At 41.7% G+C, this 18059-nt stretch overlaps 1 protein-coding gene and 1 long non-coding RNA gene across 2 annotated transcripts in view; both read left to right on the forward strand.

Moving 5' to 3' along the window:
* Positions 1-18059, forward strand: part of LOC145357037 (uncharacterized) — a 447747-nt gene that overhangs the window by 408392 nt on the left and 21296 nt on the right. The window lies entirely within an intron of this gene.
* The window catches only part of LOC145357036 (plakophilin-1-like), a 59304-nt gene that overhangs the window by 19949 nt on the left and 21296 nt on the right, over positions 1-18059 (forward strand). The window contains exons 4-7 of the mRNA XM_080210088.1: positions 5900-6029; positions 7857-8064; positions 8935-9100; positions 16222-16339. Coding sequence (XP_080066214.1) covers positions 5900-6029; positions 7857-8064; positions 8935-9100; positions 16222-16339 — 622 coding nt within the window. The remainder of the gene's footprint in view (positions 1-5899; positions 6030-7856; positions 8065-8934; positions 9101-16221; positions 16340-18059) is intronic.

Below are 18059 nucleotides of genomic sequence, written 5' to 3' on the forward strand. Positions count from 1 at the left end.
TGCATCAATGGGAAATCTTATTGATAGCATCGGACAAGAAGATCTTGCTGCTGGAGGTACACCACCTCTTCCTGCTGAGCAAAACACCTCCTCTCGGAGATCAAAGAATCCCAATGTGTATATTGGACAGGTGGGTCAGGCTTTTTGGGGTGAGATGCTGGAGTCCTGTGAAGAAAGTGATACACACTTGTAGAAAGATGTGGCAGTGAGTGTCACTACTTTGAACCTTGGGATTCTACAGCTGTCATAATTTAACAGCCTCAGCAAAGCAGTCAAAATAATCTACTTGTTCCCCTCATTCTCCTTTGCAGTGTCTTTATATGTGTGGCATTCTTGTACATAGTACCTCAATGCCGGATGAGTCAAGAGTGAAAGTGTGATCAGTGGGGAGTGGAGACACTGCAGCAGTCAGTTCCTGACTCCAGAGTCTATACGATCAGATCTCCATTGGCTTCCTCTTATATTTTTGGATGTGTAATGCACTGAGGACCATCTTGGAGAATCTGAAACAGAAGCTGGTGTAGCATCTAAATATCAATGAGGGAAAGAATTTGACATAATGCCACATTACCTGATGTGGGTGAGGGGAAACAAATGTCAAATTTCTATGCACTACAAATCACCTGATCTGAAGTTTTCTTTAAGATAATGTTTGTTTGAGTGTATTTGTGAAAGTTGGCTTGTAATAAAGACAATTGCTTATTGAATCTTTTTCTTCTCAAGCAGGCCTCATCTGAGTGATCCAGTAATATGATGTATAGACTTAGTGAAGGGTGTTCCAAGTTGTATTTTTTTGGGTGTAACCTTAGCCTGAATTCGTTACTCATTTCCTCTGCCCTTTCCATTGTAAAGACTGACAGACAAATACCCATGGTAAACCCTAGGGTAAAGGTTCATGGCGGAATAGAAGAAAGAAAATATTTTGCACCAGGCACTGTTGAAAGACAGTAACTTTTGATCTTCCTAATTGCTACCATCAGAACTGACATTCCAGTCAAGGTTTGTTGACATTTGTCACTTGAGCTGAGACACTTCCTGATTTAGAGTCAGGAGGATAACTTATTATTCTTCTACAAGCTTAACCTAAATCTTCTGCAATTTTTGGTTAAGTGCCAACATTTCTTTGAGACTGATTTTGGCCCTTGGTGTCCTGTCATTTTCTTGCATTCATGTTTGGCTTTTAATGTTTCTGTGGGGTGATGGGGGGGAGCCCCTTCTGCATGTTGGAATTCAGTAGTTTGCAGACTTTTTTTTTGAAGGGCCATAACTGCTGCATCTGACATGTGACATTAAATCCTGCCTCATTTTTAATAAGGCCATTTTGCGCCAGACCAAAAAAAAAACAGAATTATGGGCCTTAGTCAGGGTAGGTGAGAGTTGGGCAGATTTACATTGGACAGTACAATGTGAACTACTTTTGAAGACTGGTTTCCAATTGAAAATGCTGTCACGTTTGATGTTTTGATGAGGGTTCATTTGGATCTACTGTTGCTAACATTCTCTTTATCTGCACAGAGAAACTTTACAGCCTACATGTGTTTTCTGTTTGCCTTCCTGAAACACTAGACATCTGAAAATAGATTGTGGTTTAGTAAATTCCAGTTATTAATTCTCCCAGATTAGTTCTTTTGTCTGCATCGCATCACTTTTCAGTCTTTTTAATTGTTAAATTAATTCTGCTCAGAAAATCTTACTACAAAATTAATTCTAGAAACCCTAAGTTAAAGAATGATCATTGCAGCCAATGTTATGATTCAATCTTTAATAAATCTTTACAAATTATGATACATATGAGAACATTGACCTTTCTATGTTCCTGGTACTGCCCCCAGCAGCCCATTGTTAAATCGGGCTATTGTTTAATCTAGTCAAAATACACTAACCACCTTTTATGATAAACTATAACATTAAAGTCTATTTATTAGTGTCACAAGTGGGCTTACATTAGCACTGCAATGAAATTACTGTGAAAATCCTCTAGTCGCCACACTCCAGCGCCTGCGGTTGGAATGCGAGCCTTTACAGGTAATAATGAGTGGAGAGAGGTTAAGCACAGATTAAAGAGGATGTCTATTGTCTCCAGCCAGGACAGTTAGTGAGATTTTACAAGCCTAGGCAAGTCGTGGGGGTTACTCATAGTGTGACATGAACCCAAGACCCCGGTTGAGACCATCCTTGTGTGCAGAACTTGGCTATCAGAGTCCGCTTAACGATTCTGTGTTGTCGGTGTCATGAAGACCACCTTGGAGAATGATTACCCGAAGATTAGAGGCCAAATGCCCGTGACCGCTGAAGTGTTCCCCAACAGGAAGAGAACACTGTTGCCTGGCGATTGTCAAGCGATGTTCATTCATCAGTTTAGAAGGTATTTGATACCTGGTCTACTTGATACGCTGCAGGAAAGGATGTCCCGTGGCGTGGTACATTGGAGAGACCATGCAGGCGCTATGACAATGCATGAATGAACATCGCTCGACAATCACCAGGCAAGTGCGTTCTCTTCCTGTTGGGGAACACTTCAGCGGTCACGGGCATTCGGCCTCTGATCTTCGGGTGAGCGTACACCAAGGCGACCTTCACAACACATGACAATGCAGAGTCGTTGAGCAGAGACTGATAGCCAAGCTCTGCACACATGAGGACAGCCTCAACCAGAATCTTTGACTCATGTCACGCTATCTGTAAACCCCATGAGTTGCCTGGGGTTGCAAAATCTCACTAACTGGCCTGGCTGGAGACAATACACATCTCTTTAACCTGTGCTTAACCCTCTCTCCACTCATATTGTCTGTACCTTTTAAGACTTGGTTACCTATAACGACTCGCATCCCAACCATTGTTTTGTAAATTAGGTTAGTGTCTTTATATGGCCTGTTTGTGAACAGAACTCTCATTTACCTAAAGAAGGAGCAGAGGTCCAAAAGCTAGTGGCTTGTGCTACCAAATAAATCTGTTGGACTTTAACCTGGTATTGTGAGACTTCTTACTGTGTTTACCCCAGTCCAATGCTGGCATCTCCACATCAATGCATTTAACCAGACCTAGCCTTTCGGACATCCCTCATAGCATAATTAGTGCATCATCCTGCCAAGTATTTCAAACAGAAACAAGTCTTCATGAGAAGTTCATGTTAATTTGTACTTCATATGCTTGATCACATCTCAATGTTTGGTACTGCAGAAGAGGTTAGGAGTATGCATGTGACAGTGAATGGCATTGAGCATGGTTCTTGAACTACAGGTGAGAAGTTTAAGGAATGCCTGAAATCTTTGAGATTGGAAAGTTAATTGATGCAAAACATTAACGTTGTTTTTCTCACCACAAATGTGATCATTTATTTCCAATTTCCAGCATTAGCAGAGTTTTGCCTTTGTTATTGTTTAGGAGTGCAATCTGTAATCCAGTTAGGAGGTACAAAGTTCCAAAATACGAAGTCGTTGGCAAAGTTGTAACTTTAATTTGTGAAATAGGAGTGCAACTGCCTATCCTCAGAACTGTACCTTATTAGCCATAAAACATTTGTCAGCTTTCTGACTACAGTGATCAAAAAGCTGCATTAGAACATAGAACCCTACTGTGCAGAAACAGCCCCTTCGGCCCATTGAGTCTGCACCGACCACAATCCCACCCAGACCCTATCCCCATATCCATACACATTTACCCACTAATCCCTCTAACCTACTCATCCCAGGACACTAAGGGGCAATTTTAGCATGGCCAATCAACCTAACCCGCACATCTTTGGACTGTGGGAGGAAACCCGTGCAGACACGAGGAGAATGTGCAAATTCTACACAGACGGTGACCCGAGCCAGGAATCGAACCCAGTACCCTGGAGCTGTGAAGCAGCAGTGCTAACCACTGTGCTACTGTGCGCACCCCCCCCCCCCCCCCCCCGCCCTTACCGTGCATTCTTAAACATCCAAAATCATTGGCCAGAATTTTGCGTATAAAATTTAGACACGTACTGCCAGGAAGCGCATAAAATTCCAACTGCTTCTGCACCTGCCAAGAGCATGCACCTGACAACTGGAAAAAGTCAGGCAATTATTTCTGAATTAGCTGAATTTAAAATGAATCTTTTTTTATACATAGCTGGAAGCATTTTGCATTAAATGTATTTTCTTGTTATTTCTTTAGTTTGAATTTCATGGGTGATGTGGATGAGGATGGGATGGCACAGTCTTTAACATTGCTGCCTCACTGCTCCAGGGACCCAGGTTCAATTCCAGGGTTTGGGTCACTGTCAATGTGGCATTTGCATATTCTCCCCTTGTCTGTGTGGGCTTCCTCCACAGTCCAAAGTATGTGGGTTAGGTGGATTGACTATGTTCCAGAGGGTCCAGCAGAGTAAATGCATGGGGTTATGGGGATAGTGCATGGATGGGATTGTGGTTGATGCAAATGGGCCAAATGGCCTCCTTCTGCATTGTAGGATTCTGAGGATGAACCATCCAGCACGTCTTGTGGGCAAATCACATTGGTGCCATTGTGCCTGTCAGAGGTGATAGACACTGTACTGTACTGGAATGGAGTATAGCCACGAATATAGAATGGGGGCAGGGGGAAAAATGTAAAAAGAAAACTGTGTGCTCAATTACTATTTGTCATTTCACTTTTTTGAATTGATTTTTGCACATCTCTTTTGTTTACTCTGCTACGTTAATAGGATCTGCAACATATGGACAGGATTTTGAGTAAGAAGTCTCTCAACATCAGGTTAAAGTCCAACACGTTTATTTGGTGGTAAATGCCACTAGCTTTCGGAACGCTGTTCCTTCGTCAGGTGAGTGAACTCTCCACTCACCTGATGAAGGAACAGTTTTCCGAAAGCTAGTGGCGTTTGCTTCCAAATAAACCTGTTGGACTTTAACCTGGTGTTGTGAGACTTCTTACTGTGTTTACCCCAGTCCAACGCCGACATCTCCACATCAGGATATTGAGCCCATGCTTGCCGTCAATGAGACTGTCGGCAAGGGCTCAAGATGCAGCAAAAACTCTGTGAATGTGAATTCAATGCATCTTGAATAAACTTAAATATAATTAACCTGTCCTTACTGTATATTGACACCTCCCTCCTCCCCACCCAGGCTTTATATTCAAACGACAGTACAGCTTACAACAGGTTCACCCAGACATGAACCTGTCGAGGGGATACCTCCCGGGGGGCATAAAGGTGAGTATAGCCCCTGGGGGAGGAGGGACATGGCCAGGCATTGGCCTTGCTGTGACTCCTGGCACTGTCCATTGGCACATGTTGGCACTGCCAGGTTGTGCCAGGGCAGTGCTGAGGGGGACCCCAGTGGGAGTAACATGGGAGAGAGGGTGAATTCATTAAAATGTGATGATGGCTGGGACTGGGGGCTGGGGATACCGGCGATGGGTGTGGGGGTCGAGGGTAGGGGTTTGATGTTTAGAAAGAAGGGGTGTGGGGGAAGGGGAAGGTTGCCAGGGCATTGATTATTGGGGCTGGTGAAGAAGTGCCAGCTTTGACTCTGATCCGGAGGAGAAGTTGGTGGGGGAGGGGGGGGGCCTTCCTCCCCCTGACCTTATGTGATGGCATGAAAACAGGCCCAGCTGTTCCATTTTTTTGGCAGCGTGTGGTAAGATCTGGAGAGAAACCAACTTGTTTTCTCACTGGAATCAACACTCTGCCAAATTGTGATAAGTTCGCCTTCTGTGATTGTAACTATCAAATAATTAGCTACAGTTAGAATAATTGCCTTTCTGTCCACACTTATTCAATTTTTTCATCTCAAATACCATATGGTGGGGGTTTGTGTTGATATTATTTTGATGCATTATTCAATAGTAATTAAAAGCCTGCATTGTTCAGCCACAGAGGATGTACAGCTGCAAATCTCAGTGTTGTCACACTAATCTTTCTGATCTATTCCAGAAAATTTGGCTTTGAGATGAACCTGCAAAAAGCAGTGATGTCCTTGTCTTCCAAGGAACCTAATGTTCTGGCCTATGCTTCTTCCTACATCCAGCATGAGTGCTTTAAGGAGGACAATGCTAAAACAGTGGTAAAGTAAAAAACTGCAATTATACCCTGGAATAGGAATTCTTGAACAAAATATAACATTGAGGCTGGAATTTTCCCCCCAAAATTCTAAGTGTTGAATTTGCATGAAAACTGGAGTAATTCACTTTGACCTTTTCAGTGGGAGTTATGGGACAGTGTCAGGGGTAAGGAGGGTGAGGGTCCTGTAATTGTGTTCCACTCTATGATTTCATGATTTGGGACATAATTTTCCCTGGTTTGTTGCAGTTTAATGAACTTTTCTCACTACAGAATTTTTCTGCCAGACTTGGGACAAATTTGGAATTCTGTAACCTTGTTTTTGATCCGAAGGTGTCCCTATGTACTTTATAGCAAACTTAAAGCAGAAAGGTAGGCCCATGCTCATTACGCTCCATGCAGACTTCCTCCCACCCCTCTTCGTCTAACACCTACGAATGAATTACTATTGAAGTGTATGGCAGAAATGTTCTGGCTGTTCATGGCAGGAGAATAGAGATTTGGCACAGCACCACATTCTCAGTCCTCACTTGCAGTGACAGGGGGATGTAAATGGCTGTAAAATCCCGGCCTCTAATTTTGTATTGCGAGAAAAAAGGAAGCCAAATGCTGTATAGGAAAGCCCCATGAACAGCAGTGAGATATATAACCAGATAAATCTTCTCTACGGATGCTGAGTAAGGGATCAATATGGGCAGGCGATCTGAAGAATTCCCCTACTTTCAGTTGTCACCACAGAATCCTTGCATATCCACCTGAGAGGATGGACAGGACTTTCGTTTATGGTCTCACCCAAAGGGGAAGGCATGTACTTCTGACAGTGCAGCACTCTTTCATTACTGCACTGGAGTTTCAACCTAGATTGTGTTCATAGTTTCTTAAAACATTTTTTTACTCCACTCCTAAAGTTACAAAGCCGATGCTCAGAATGGACCGGACAAACCAAAATCCATTCCTTGCTTGCTCCAAAAACCAAATTCTAATTCTAACTTGTCTCCCCACAAGACAGACAAACAAGATCCAAAGCTGAGAATATGAGGCATTGCACAACATGTTGAGCTTGAAATGATGCTTCACCTTGGCCAAAAGGCCGAGGAGACATCTGGTGTAGAGATTTGAATCCCCAACCTTCTCAGATGGGAGTGGTACAGCTAGCTGAGTGAAGGCTGACCCTTTTTGGTATCAGTTTTCCAGCTCCACATTGAGATCTTCTTTTTGAGTTGCTACACTGATTGGCTCTTTTTGTAGATCTCTCCCTTATTTGGGAAATCTTCAGCCATTCATTCCAGTCCCCTTGCCTCTACCCTTTGACTCCAGAATGGTACTCTTTCCTTCAACATTTTTGATAGATTGATTTCTAATAATACTTCACCCATTATGCATGGCCCTCTCTTTTACAGACCCCTTCTAAACAACCTATCTTGCTGCCTTTGTTCTTAACATAAAGGCTTCATTTAAACCTGAAATAAAAACAGAAAAATCAAGAAATAGCCAACAAATTCAGAAGCATCTGTGCTTCCGAAACATTAACTGGGTTAATGTTTTGGGTCAGTGATCTGGGGCATTGTTTTCCCTGGTCCATTTAATCAGGAACCACAAAGAACTAAAGAACTTCCAAGTTCTTTCATTCTTGCTTCATGTCCACTTCAGGTCACCCCCTTTTAAAGAAGAGTCTTGTGGATGTTCATTTTGAGAGGTTATATGCAAATGCTATATTTTAAATATTTAAGACTGATGTTCATTGTCTGTTACTAAATGATTTTTGGATAGTCATTACATAGTTTATTGTGTAGTGTTGCAACTAGAATGAATAACTGATCTGATTTTCCAGATATGCAGAATGGGTGCAATTCCTCAGCTAATCAACCTCTTGGGAATCAAAAATGTCAATGTTCAACAATCTGTCTGTGGAGCCCTCCGAAATGCAGTCTACAAGAACACCACCAATAAGCTTGAAGTAAAGAAACACGGTGGGATCAAATCAACACTTCAGCTTCTCAGAGAGACATATGATCCAGAAACACAAAAGCAAATAACAGGTACAACCTTCTGTTTAATCGGGAGACCTCTTGTTTTTTTGGTATCTTTTTAATCAAAAAAGCCAATTCAAATTAAGTCCAATCATGGTCCCCAGATAAGGGACAAACAAGATCCAAGTTGACAAGACAAGGCATCCCATCCTGGGCTTGATCAAACAAGATCCAAGCTGACAGGATAAGGCCTCCCAGGCTTAATGCAACGCTTCACCTTAGCCAAAAGACCGATATGAAAACTTGCGTCAGGTAAAGCCTCGGTTTTACTCCATTGGCCACCCTGATCCTTTACTCTAGTTTGGGCAAGCCACGATCACAGGCATCAGCACACCCCAAGTGCAACGGACTAGCCTCATCCCCTGCCTGATCATGGTAAAGAACTGCAGCACAATCAGTTATTACCTGCCGCTTGGGTCTTGTGGTCTGCTGCTAAAGGCACACTATAAATTCATGCAGAAGTAATAAAAACAAAGGGTTTTCTATCTATTCACTAGATTAACACCATGAGCATTCCGGAAATAGGTTACACTCTAGACAATGTGTACCTGCCAAATTCTTGTTGACATGTAGCTTGGCAGTAAATGCAATCCAATTCACTTAAATTGTTTACTCGTGATATAGGCTGTCAAATGTTGCAATTCACAGTTTATCATTGTTAATCAATTGCAGACTGCTGTCAATTGATTTGCATCATAGGATTGAAATTCACAGTTTATTGTCTGCAATTGCTCAGTTTTAAGGAAGCTATTTTTAAAAAAAAGAGACACGTGAGAGGGAAAAGATCAGGATATGCAAAAAATGCTACTTTTAAAACTAGTGATTGTTTCAGTTTGTGCATGGCACGTTAAGTTTGCCAATTCTTTTTCATGTTATTAGGACTTTTATGGAACCTTTCATCATGTGACAGCCTCAAGGAAGACCTAATAAATGATGCCTTGCCAGTCCTGACTGAATGTGTGATCATTCCATCTGCTTCTAAGGAGTATGGCAACATCAAAACTAATGATTCAGATGTTTTCTACAATGCCACGGGATGTCTAAGGTATCATCGTCACTGATCCTTTGGTGGGGGAGTAAGACATGGGAACTTGTTGTGTAACTAGTTATGTAAAATGCATAATTTGATAGTAACTACCACTGCTTTTTTTAAAAAAAGTCCCCTTTCCATAGTTTAGTATGCCAGTACCATAACCGGTTAAGAGTCCATCCTAACTATTGTGACCAGTCATCCTGTATCTGAGTCCACTGACCCACATCCCAGCCTTCCTGTTGCCAGGTTGCTGTGCTTCCTGCAATTCAAAGCTTTAAAATTTCATGCGAGTACCTGCTCACTTCCTGCCTGCAGCCCCTCCCTCAGACAAATTGGGATTCCAAATGTTGCTAATTGAATTTTAGATCGAAAGCTTCGATCGCACCCACACAATTAAAGCAAAATATTGTGGATGCTGGCAATCTGAAGTACAACCACCATACTGGAAAAACTCAGTGGTGACATATGCAAAGATTGAAATGGAGTTCACGTTTTGAGCTGAATATGACTTCTTCAGAGGACAGCAGGCTTTAACTCCCCATGTCACAGAGACAAAAATACTGTTGGAGTGGGAGAAGGTGACACAGGTTCAGGATCACCAAAGTCAGGAGATGGCCCAATTGGCATTTCCTCATGCAAAGGGAAAGATTCGGACCAGATTTAGCAAGTGGATAGTTTAATCAAGTGGGCACAAATTAAAGGCAATTTGGTGACAGCCTGAGTCTGAGGCACTTTGGTGAAGAATAGAAAAGCAAAGTATTGCTCAAATGGAGAGAGACTATAGAAGTTCCCATCACTGGGGGATCTGGGTATCTTTGTACATGAAACGTAAAATTGGCGTACTGGTACAATAAGCAACTAGGCAAAAATGATAAGAGTCTAAAAGCATTAAAAGAAAGTCTCACTAAAAGGTAATTCCTGAGACAACACTTAGTATACCATGTACAGTTTTGGTAGTTGAATTGAAGGCAGTTCAGAAGGATTCCTGGTCTGAAGGGGTTGTCTTATGAGCAAATACTAAACTGGTTGGACCTGTGCTCTTTTAAGTTGAGAAAAATGAGAGGTGAATCTTAACCGAAATGTCTAACGTTCTGTTAGGTAGACACTGAGAGACACTGTTGGAGACTCTGGAACTAGGGGGATGAGGTTTAACATTAAATACATATCCACGTAAACAGGACTGCTTGTGAGCTTTTTTTAACAAAGACATTGACCAGCTCAATTTAGTATTAATTTAAATGGTGACACAATGGAAGAACAAGTTATCTTTTAAAAAGTGATTATTTCATCAGTATTAGTTATGGAAGGTTAGGAGACGCTGTCTATTTTTATACTCGTGAAATAAAAACAGAAAATGAACATAAGAAATAGGAGCAGGAGTAGGCCTTCTAGCCCCTTGAGCCTGCCCCACCATTCAATAAAATCATGGCTGATCTGAAGTGGATCAGTTCCACTTACCCGCCTGCTCCTCATAACCCTTAATTCCCTTATCGATCAGAAATCTATCTACCTGTGACTCGGACATATTCAACGAGGTAGGTTCCACCACTTCAATGGGCAGAGATTCACTACCCTCTGAGAGAAGCTCCTCCTCAACTCTGTTCTAAGCTGCTCCCCCACCCCCCACCTCCCCCACCTTATTTTGAGGCTGTGCCCTCTAGTTCTGGTTTCTTTTCTAAGTGGAAAGAATCTCTCTACCTCTACCCTATCTAGACCCTTCATTATCTCATATGTCTCTATAAGATCCCCCCTCAGCCTTCTAAACTCTGAGTACAGGCCCAATCTACTCAATCTCTCCTCATAAGCTAACCCCCTCATCTCTGGTATTAACCTGGTGAACCTTCTCTGTACTCCCTCCAAGGCCAATATATCTTTTCGCAAATAAGGGGACAAAAAATGCGCACAATGCTCCAGTTGCGGCCTCACCAGTGCCTTGTACAGTTGCAGCAAGACCTCCTGCTTTTATACTCTATCCTCCTCGCAATAAAGGCCAACATTCCATTCACCTTCTTGATCACCTGCTGTACCTGCAGACTGAGTTTTTGGATTCGCGCACAAGGACCCCCAGGTCCCTCTGCACAGTAGCACGCTGCAACTTTTCACCATTTAAATAATATTCTATCCTACTATTATTTCTTCTAAAGTAGATAACCTCACATTTGCCAACGTTATACTCCATCTGCCAAGTCCTCGCCTACTCACTCAGCCTATCCAAATCTCTCTGCAGACTTTCCGCGACCTCCACGCATCTCGCTTTTCCACTCATCTTCATGTCATCAGCAAACTTTGTTATCCTACAATCAGCCCCCTCCTCCAGATTGTCTACGTATTTGGTAAACAGTTGAGTCCCCAGCACCGATCCTGTGGCACGTCACTAGTCACTAACTGTCAACCAGAAAAGCACCCATTTTTTCCAACTCTCTGCTTCCTGTTAGATAGCCAATTCTCAATCCAGGCTAACACTTTACCCCCAACTCTGTGTACCCTAACCTTCTGCAGCAACCTTTTGTGAGGCACCTTATTGAACGCCTTCTGGAAATCTAAAACACCACATCCACCGGTTCTCCTCTGTCTACCGCATTACTCACATCTTCATAAAAATCCAGTAAATTCATCAACACGACTTTCCCTTCATGAACCCATGCTGTGTCTGCTTATTCAAACCGTTCTTTTCCAGGTGTCCTGCTATTTCTTCTTTAATGATGGATTCTAGCATTTCCCCAACTACGGGCATTAAGCTAACCGGTCTGTAGTTACCCCCCTTTTGCCTACTATCTTTTTTAAACAGTGGCGTTACAGTAGCTGTTTTCCACCATCAGCCAGCACTTGCCCAGAGTCCAGCGAATTTTAATAAATAACTATTAACGCATCTGCTATTACTTCTGCCATTTCTTTCAGTACCCTGGGTTGCATTCCATCTGGTCCTGGGGACTTGTCTACCTTCAGTCCTATTAGCCTACCAAGAACCACCTCTTTAGTAACATTAAATGTACTAAGGACCTCATCTCCTACCAACCCTCTATCTTTAATATTCGGTAAGCTATTTGTGTCCTCCACTGTGAAGACCAACCCAAAAAACTTATTTAAAGTCTCAGCCATTTCCTCATTCCCCACGAGGAAATGAGGGAAATATTCAAATGGTGTCAGATCCCTCCACACCAAGACACTATCTGCCTTTTCTCTTCCCAGTACTGGATGGCAGATCATGGTTTATTGCATATTTTCAGCATTTATTAAATTAGAGTTTTGGGTGACTTTTTAAAAATTTGCATGTAATGGAAAATTAGGTCAAATGGGAAAAGCAGATGGATTATGTTGCAAGTTGGTGGAAACAATTTATAAGTTACAGTATGGAGCAGGTGGTGAATAATGATGAATGCTTTCGAGAAAAACAAAAGACTTGCTTTTACACTGTGCCTTTCACAAAAATATTCCAAAGAGTTTTACAGCGAGTAAAGAACTTTGACATACATTTAAGACATTATTAATTTAGTGATCACAGCAAACCTTTCACTATGGTACTTTGAGGAAAAAATAAGGGTTAATTATTATTCCTTCTCTTCTAACTTTAAGTAGAGGAGTTAGGAGTCTGATAGAATACTCTCAACTTCCCTGGATGAGTGCAGCTTCAACAACACTCAAGAAACTTGTCACCATCCAGGACTGATTGATTGTCAACCATCTCCACCATTGATGCACAGAGGCAGCATTGTGTAATACCTGTAAGATGTACTACAGGAACTCAGCAAGGCTCCTTTGAGCCCAAACCTTCCATCTCTACACCCTAAATGACAAGGACAACCAATATCTGGGCACATTGCCATCTGCAAGTTCAAATCCATGCACCACCCTGAATAAAAATGCAATAAAAATGCTGACCTAGACAATTGCGTTCACATTCCATGAACGAATATATAAAAAAAATCTGGGTGGATTGGACAAAAGTAATTATTAAGCCTGACTGTGTTAGCTGCATGTTACTTTTGGAAGTATGCCTTACAGTTGTCAAGCTGATAATTTGACAGATCGCTTTAAATAGATTTTCTTAAACATACAAGCATTCTGTTTGAAGTACGTCAAAGTCAATTTCTGTAAATGGCTGCAGAGGATCTGGAGCCAGCATCTCCCATGTTGTGAATTGATGAGTAACTTGTTAATTATGGATTAGCTTTCTAAGCTAAGAGTTCTCACGATCCAAGAAAACCTTGAATTTGTAGACACAGTAGTCATAAACTACATTGTTAAGCTTAAAGGTAGAAGAGAGAGAATACTAATTAACTCCTTTTTTTCCTCAAAATACCAAAGAGGAAGGTTTGCTGTGATCACTACATCAATTAATGTCTTAAATCTGTGAATATTTCCTTTTACTATATATTTCCAGCAAAATAGTAAATCGATTTATTGTGAATTCACAAATTGTGAGTTATTTCACTACAAACATCAAACTGAAATCGACATATTTACATTCGTAGTGAAAGGTAGGAACCGTGACCAGAGCGATTCCTCCTGTGTGAAGTTTACTCTGAAACTTAATATAAAATTATTTTCTTCTTATTGAATAAGACTTTTTTAGTGCAGTGATTTTGAGCTGTGAATAAACTTACTATTTCTCACTTTTTGGATTCATACAGCCTAAATTACCAAATATTCTATTTGACTTAATAGGGTAAATTGTCCTTTCAAGCAATCCTAGTTGTGATGCTCTGCATTGAGAGAAGTAAAGATGAAAATGCCCCTTTGTTTATTAATGCAATGAAAATAATCACATTTGAGGACACTGTAGCTCTCTTTACTTACATTAGAAACACTGGCATTTGCCAGATTGGTGTCTACAATGATATTTAATGTTCCTGGTGATTGGAAGGTAGAAATTACGTAGCATTTCTACCCCTGTCCGCTATCAGCAACACTTTGGTAGAAACGTGAATGTATGAATATTAACACAAGATGTCAAGACAATCTTTGGAAATATTTTTAATTAAGCAACTTGGTTCACACTACTCTGAAAAATGTTTTGGTTCCAAAAAAGCCAGGTTTCACGTTTGAGCAGGGTGTGTACTGGAGACTTTGTCCTACTTGGCAAGCACATATTTCTTCAAAAACAAAGCTACTGTTGTGTGCTGGGTACTCTTGTGTGAAGGAAAATCTTGGTCAGGAATGAGTATTGCATTAACATCTGGCAAGGATATTAACATTCACAGTGCAAACCATAGATAAGACTTTATCTTGTTGAACAATTATGATTCTTTTATGGATTAATGTATCATTTGGTGTTGCAAACATACTCTGGATATAAAACTCCCACTGAGTTTTATTTTACTGAAACACGATTAAGCAGTAAGTAGTCTCACAACGCCCTTCGTGAAGGGGCAGCGCTCCGAAAGCTCGTGCTACCAAATAAATCTGTTGGACTTTAACCTACTTACTATGCCTACCCCAGTCCAACTCTGGCAACTCCACGTCACAATTAAACAGAATAGCAGAATTTATACTAAGCAGGTTTTCTTGCATTGTTGTTGTTATTTCATAGAATCTTGCACCACTGTGCAGACCCTGACTTTACAACATTCAAATTATAATGATTAGCAACATTTAGAAATAGACTGCTGGGTTTGGCCCTGGCTGTGCTGGGCTTGGCTTTCACAACCGCAGGAAGGACAATTTAGTTCTCAGATACAATATAGAAGCACCTTTGAAAGTGTAGGCACTATTTTTCTATCACGGGAAATGCACTACTGCAATGCAATTAAGCTGAAGCAAGATCTGAAAAGCTTTTCACAATTTAGTGAAAATACAGTATTACGCCTTAGTTCAGGAACCAGTCCCCCATTTATAACATTGCTCCAGTAGGAAAACTGGTGTAGCTAATGACATTTTGACTTAATGCAGTTTCAGGACCAATTGTATCATAAATCGAAAGACCACCTGGATCCAATTATGAAATGGAAGCAGATCAGTTATCGCTGCCATCATTATCATAGAAATCATAAAACTCTATGGTGCAGAAAGAGGCCATTCAGCCCATCGAGTCTGCACTGACCACAGTCCCACCCAGGCCCTACCCCCATATACCCACATATTTTACCCACTAATCCCCCTAACCTTCACTTCCTGGACACTAAGGGGCAATTTAGCATGGTAGGAAACTGAATCATCCAAAGGAAACCCACACAGACATGGGGAGAATGTGCAAAATTCACAGACAGTGACCCAAGGTGGGAATTGAACCCAGGCCTGGACCTGAGAGGCAGAAGTGCTAACCATACATTCATATGAATCATAGGTTTGGAAAATCATATATTGAAGAAGGCCATTTGTTCCACGATGTCAGCTCTTTGAAAGACCCATCTAATTAGTGACACTCCAAGTTCTTTTCTCATGGTTTGGTCATTGATTCTCTTTCAAGTCTTTATCCAGTTCCCTTTTGAATGGTACAGTTAAATCTGATTCCAGCATTTCAGGTTGTACTGATCTAGCTTAAAAAAATAGCTGATCCATGCTTCCTTCTTCAATCTTGATCACTTCTAAATTCTGAGCTTACTATCACATGACAGGGTTGATGTTGATAGGATGTTTCCCCTGCCTGGAAAGTCCAGAACAAGGATACAGTCTTAGGCTATTTAAAACTTGAGATGATGAGGAATTTCTTCATTCAGAGGGTGGTAAATCTTTGAAATTCGCTACCACATCTATCAAGCATGTTCAAGAGAGAAATCAATAGATTTCTGGATAAGAGTGATATTAAGGGATATTTAGACAGTGTCGAAAGTGACATTTGAGGTAGGCAGTCAGCTAGGATCTAACTGAATAGCAGAGATACAGGCCCAAAGGCCTACTCCAGCTTCAATATGCCTTGGGTCACCGTCTGTTGAAGTTTGCACATCCTCCTTGTGTCTATGTGGTTTCCTCCGGTGCTCTGGTTTCCTCCCACAGTCCAAAGATGTGCAGTTTAGATGGATTGGCCATGTTAAATTCCCCCTCAGTGTCAGGGGGACTAGCCAGGGTAAATGAATGGGGTTAGGGGGATAGGGACGGGGTGGGATTGTGGTCGGTGCAGACTCGATGGGTTGAATGGCCTCCTCCTGCACTGTCAGACTCTATAATGTATAACTTGTAAATCTTGCTCTGTACAGGAACCTGAGCTCTGCTAGTCAAACAGGCCGTCAATTAATGCGCAACTCCCCTGGACTAATTGATTCGCTCATGTCTCATGTTCAAGCATGCATTGAAAGAAACCAAGCTGATGAAAAAGTAAGTATAATAATTAATCTAATTGGTTCATGATGATGTTGTTAGAGAGGCATGTGTATATTTTATAAATAATTTATGAAAATGGAGGAGAACCTAATCAGAGTTTTCATCTGTAATTTGTATAGCTCCCATCCCCAAAGCTTTGCATGCCTAGCTGAGATATTCAAATTATATTATTTGGGTTTCCACATTTTGTCATTCAACTTACAGGAAACAAAATTGGGGGGGGGAGGGCAACTCTTTACGTCATTAATGTATAAAGCAGTCCAAACATTCGGAACAAGAAGAAAGAAAATTGACGTCTATTGTAACACTATCTGTGATAGTGTGAAATCGTTCATTAACTTTGCAGCGTAACTGCCAGTCCTTTCAATGAGACCTTATGCTGACAAAAAGCCCATTGTTTTCTTCAGTAATGCTCAACCACTGACCTATCTATTGTAAGAGAGAGAGAATGTTTAAAGGGATCTTGACAACGTAAAAATAGAGGCTGGAATTCTCAAGCCATTCACGCCCCTTCACCGCTTTGAGAGGATGGAAAATTTGGCGCCGGGTCAAATCACTATTCACTGAAGTGGGATGAGAGAATCCAACTGGCCTGAGTGGCTGCTGAATCCTACCTATAAACCTTTCTTTTTATAGTACAATGCTAAATGCTCATACACAATGGTTTGTGTTTTTGTGGATTAATACATTGCCTAAACTAACTGAAACTTGAAACTTAACAGTTTTTAAGAAGTAAACATTGAGGTCTACAGTCCTGAGGTTGAGCCCAAAGCGTTCAAATCTCTACAAAGCAACATTCCGTGCTGTACATGAATTGAAAATGGTTGATTCTGACGCAGTGTGGATTTTTAGCCCTTGTAAGGGGTAGGAACAATGGTAGGCAGGTGCAGAACTTTGTTCACTGGTCTGAGTGTTAGCTCCATCTCATTTCTGGGACATTTTTCCAGAGTAAGAAGTCTCTCAACACCAGGTTAAAGTCCAACAGGTTTATTTGCTATCAAAAGCCACTAGCTTGCGGAGCGCTGCCTGTTGGACTTTAACCTGGTGTTGTGAAATTTCTTACTGTGTTTACCCCAGTCCAACGCCAGCATCCCCATATCATGACATTTTTCCAGAGTCAGGATTGGGTGGAGGAGGACAGGAGAGCACGCAGTGGGCAGTTCACTAATGCAGCTGAAAGCCTGTTAATGAAGGCAACATGATATTTTGGCCCTGGAGGGAGTGCAGAGGAGGTTTACTAGGCTGATACCGGAGTTGAGGGGATTGAGCTACGAGGAGAGGCTGAATAAACTAGGCTTGTACTCGTTAGAGTTTAGAAGAATGAGGGGAGATCTCATTGAGACGTATAAGATGATGAATGGGATGGATAGGATAGAGGTGGAGAGACTCTTCCCGCTTAAAAAAGACAGTAGGACTAGGGGGCACAGCCTCAAGATAAAGGGGAGGCGGTTTAGAACGGAGTTGAGGAGGAACTTCTTCACTCAAAGGGTGGTGAATCTCTGGAATTCTCTGCCCGTTGAAGTGGTGGAGGCTGCCTCGCTAAATATTTTTAAGAAGCGGGTTGATGGGTTCTTGATAAGAGAGGGGATTAAGGGTTATGGGGAGAGGGCTGGAAAGTGGAACTGAGCCACGACAGATCAGCCATGATCTTATTGAATGGCGGGGCAGGCTCGAAGGACTAGATGGCCTACTCCTGCTCCTATTCCTTATGTTC

This window comes from Carcharhinus amblyrhynchos, chromosome 22 (genome assembly GCF_965287045.1).
Source record: "Carcharhinus amblyrhynchos chromosome 22, sCarAmb.v2.hapA, whole genome shotgun sequence".
NCBI lineage: Eukaryota > Metazoa > Chordata > Chondrichthyes > Carcharhiniformes > Carcharhinidae > Carcharhinus > Carcharhinus amblyrhynchos.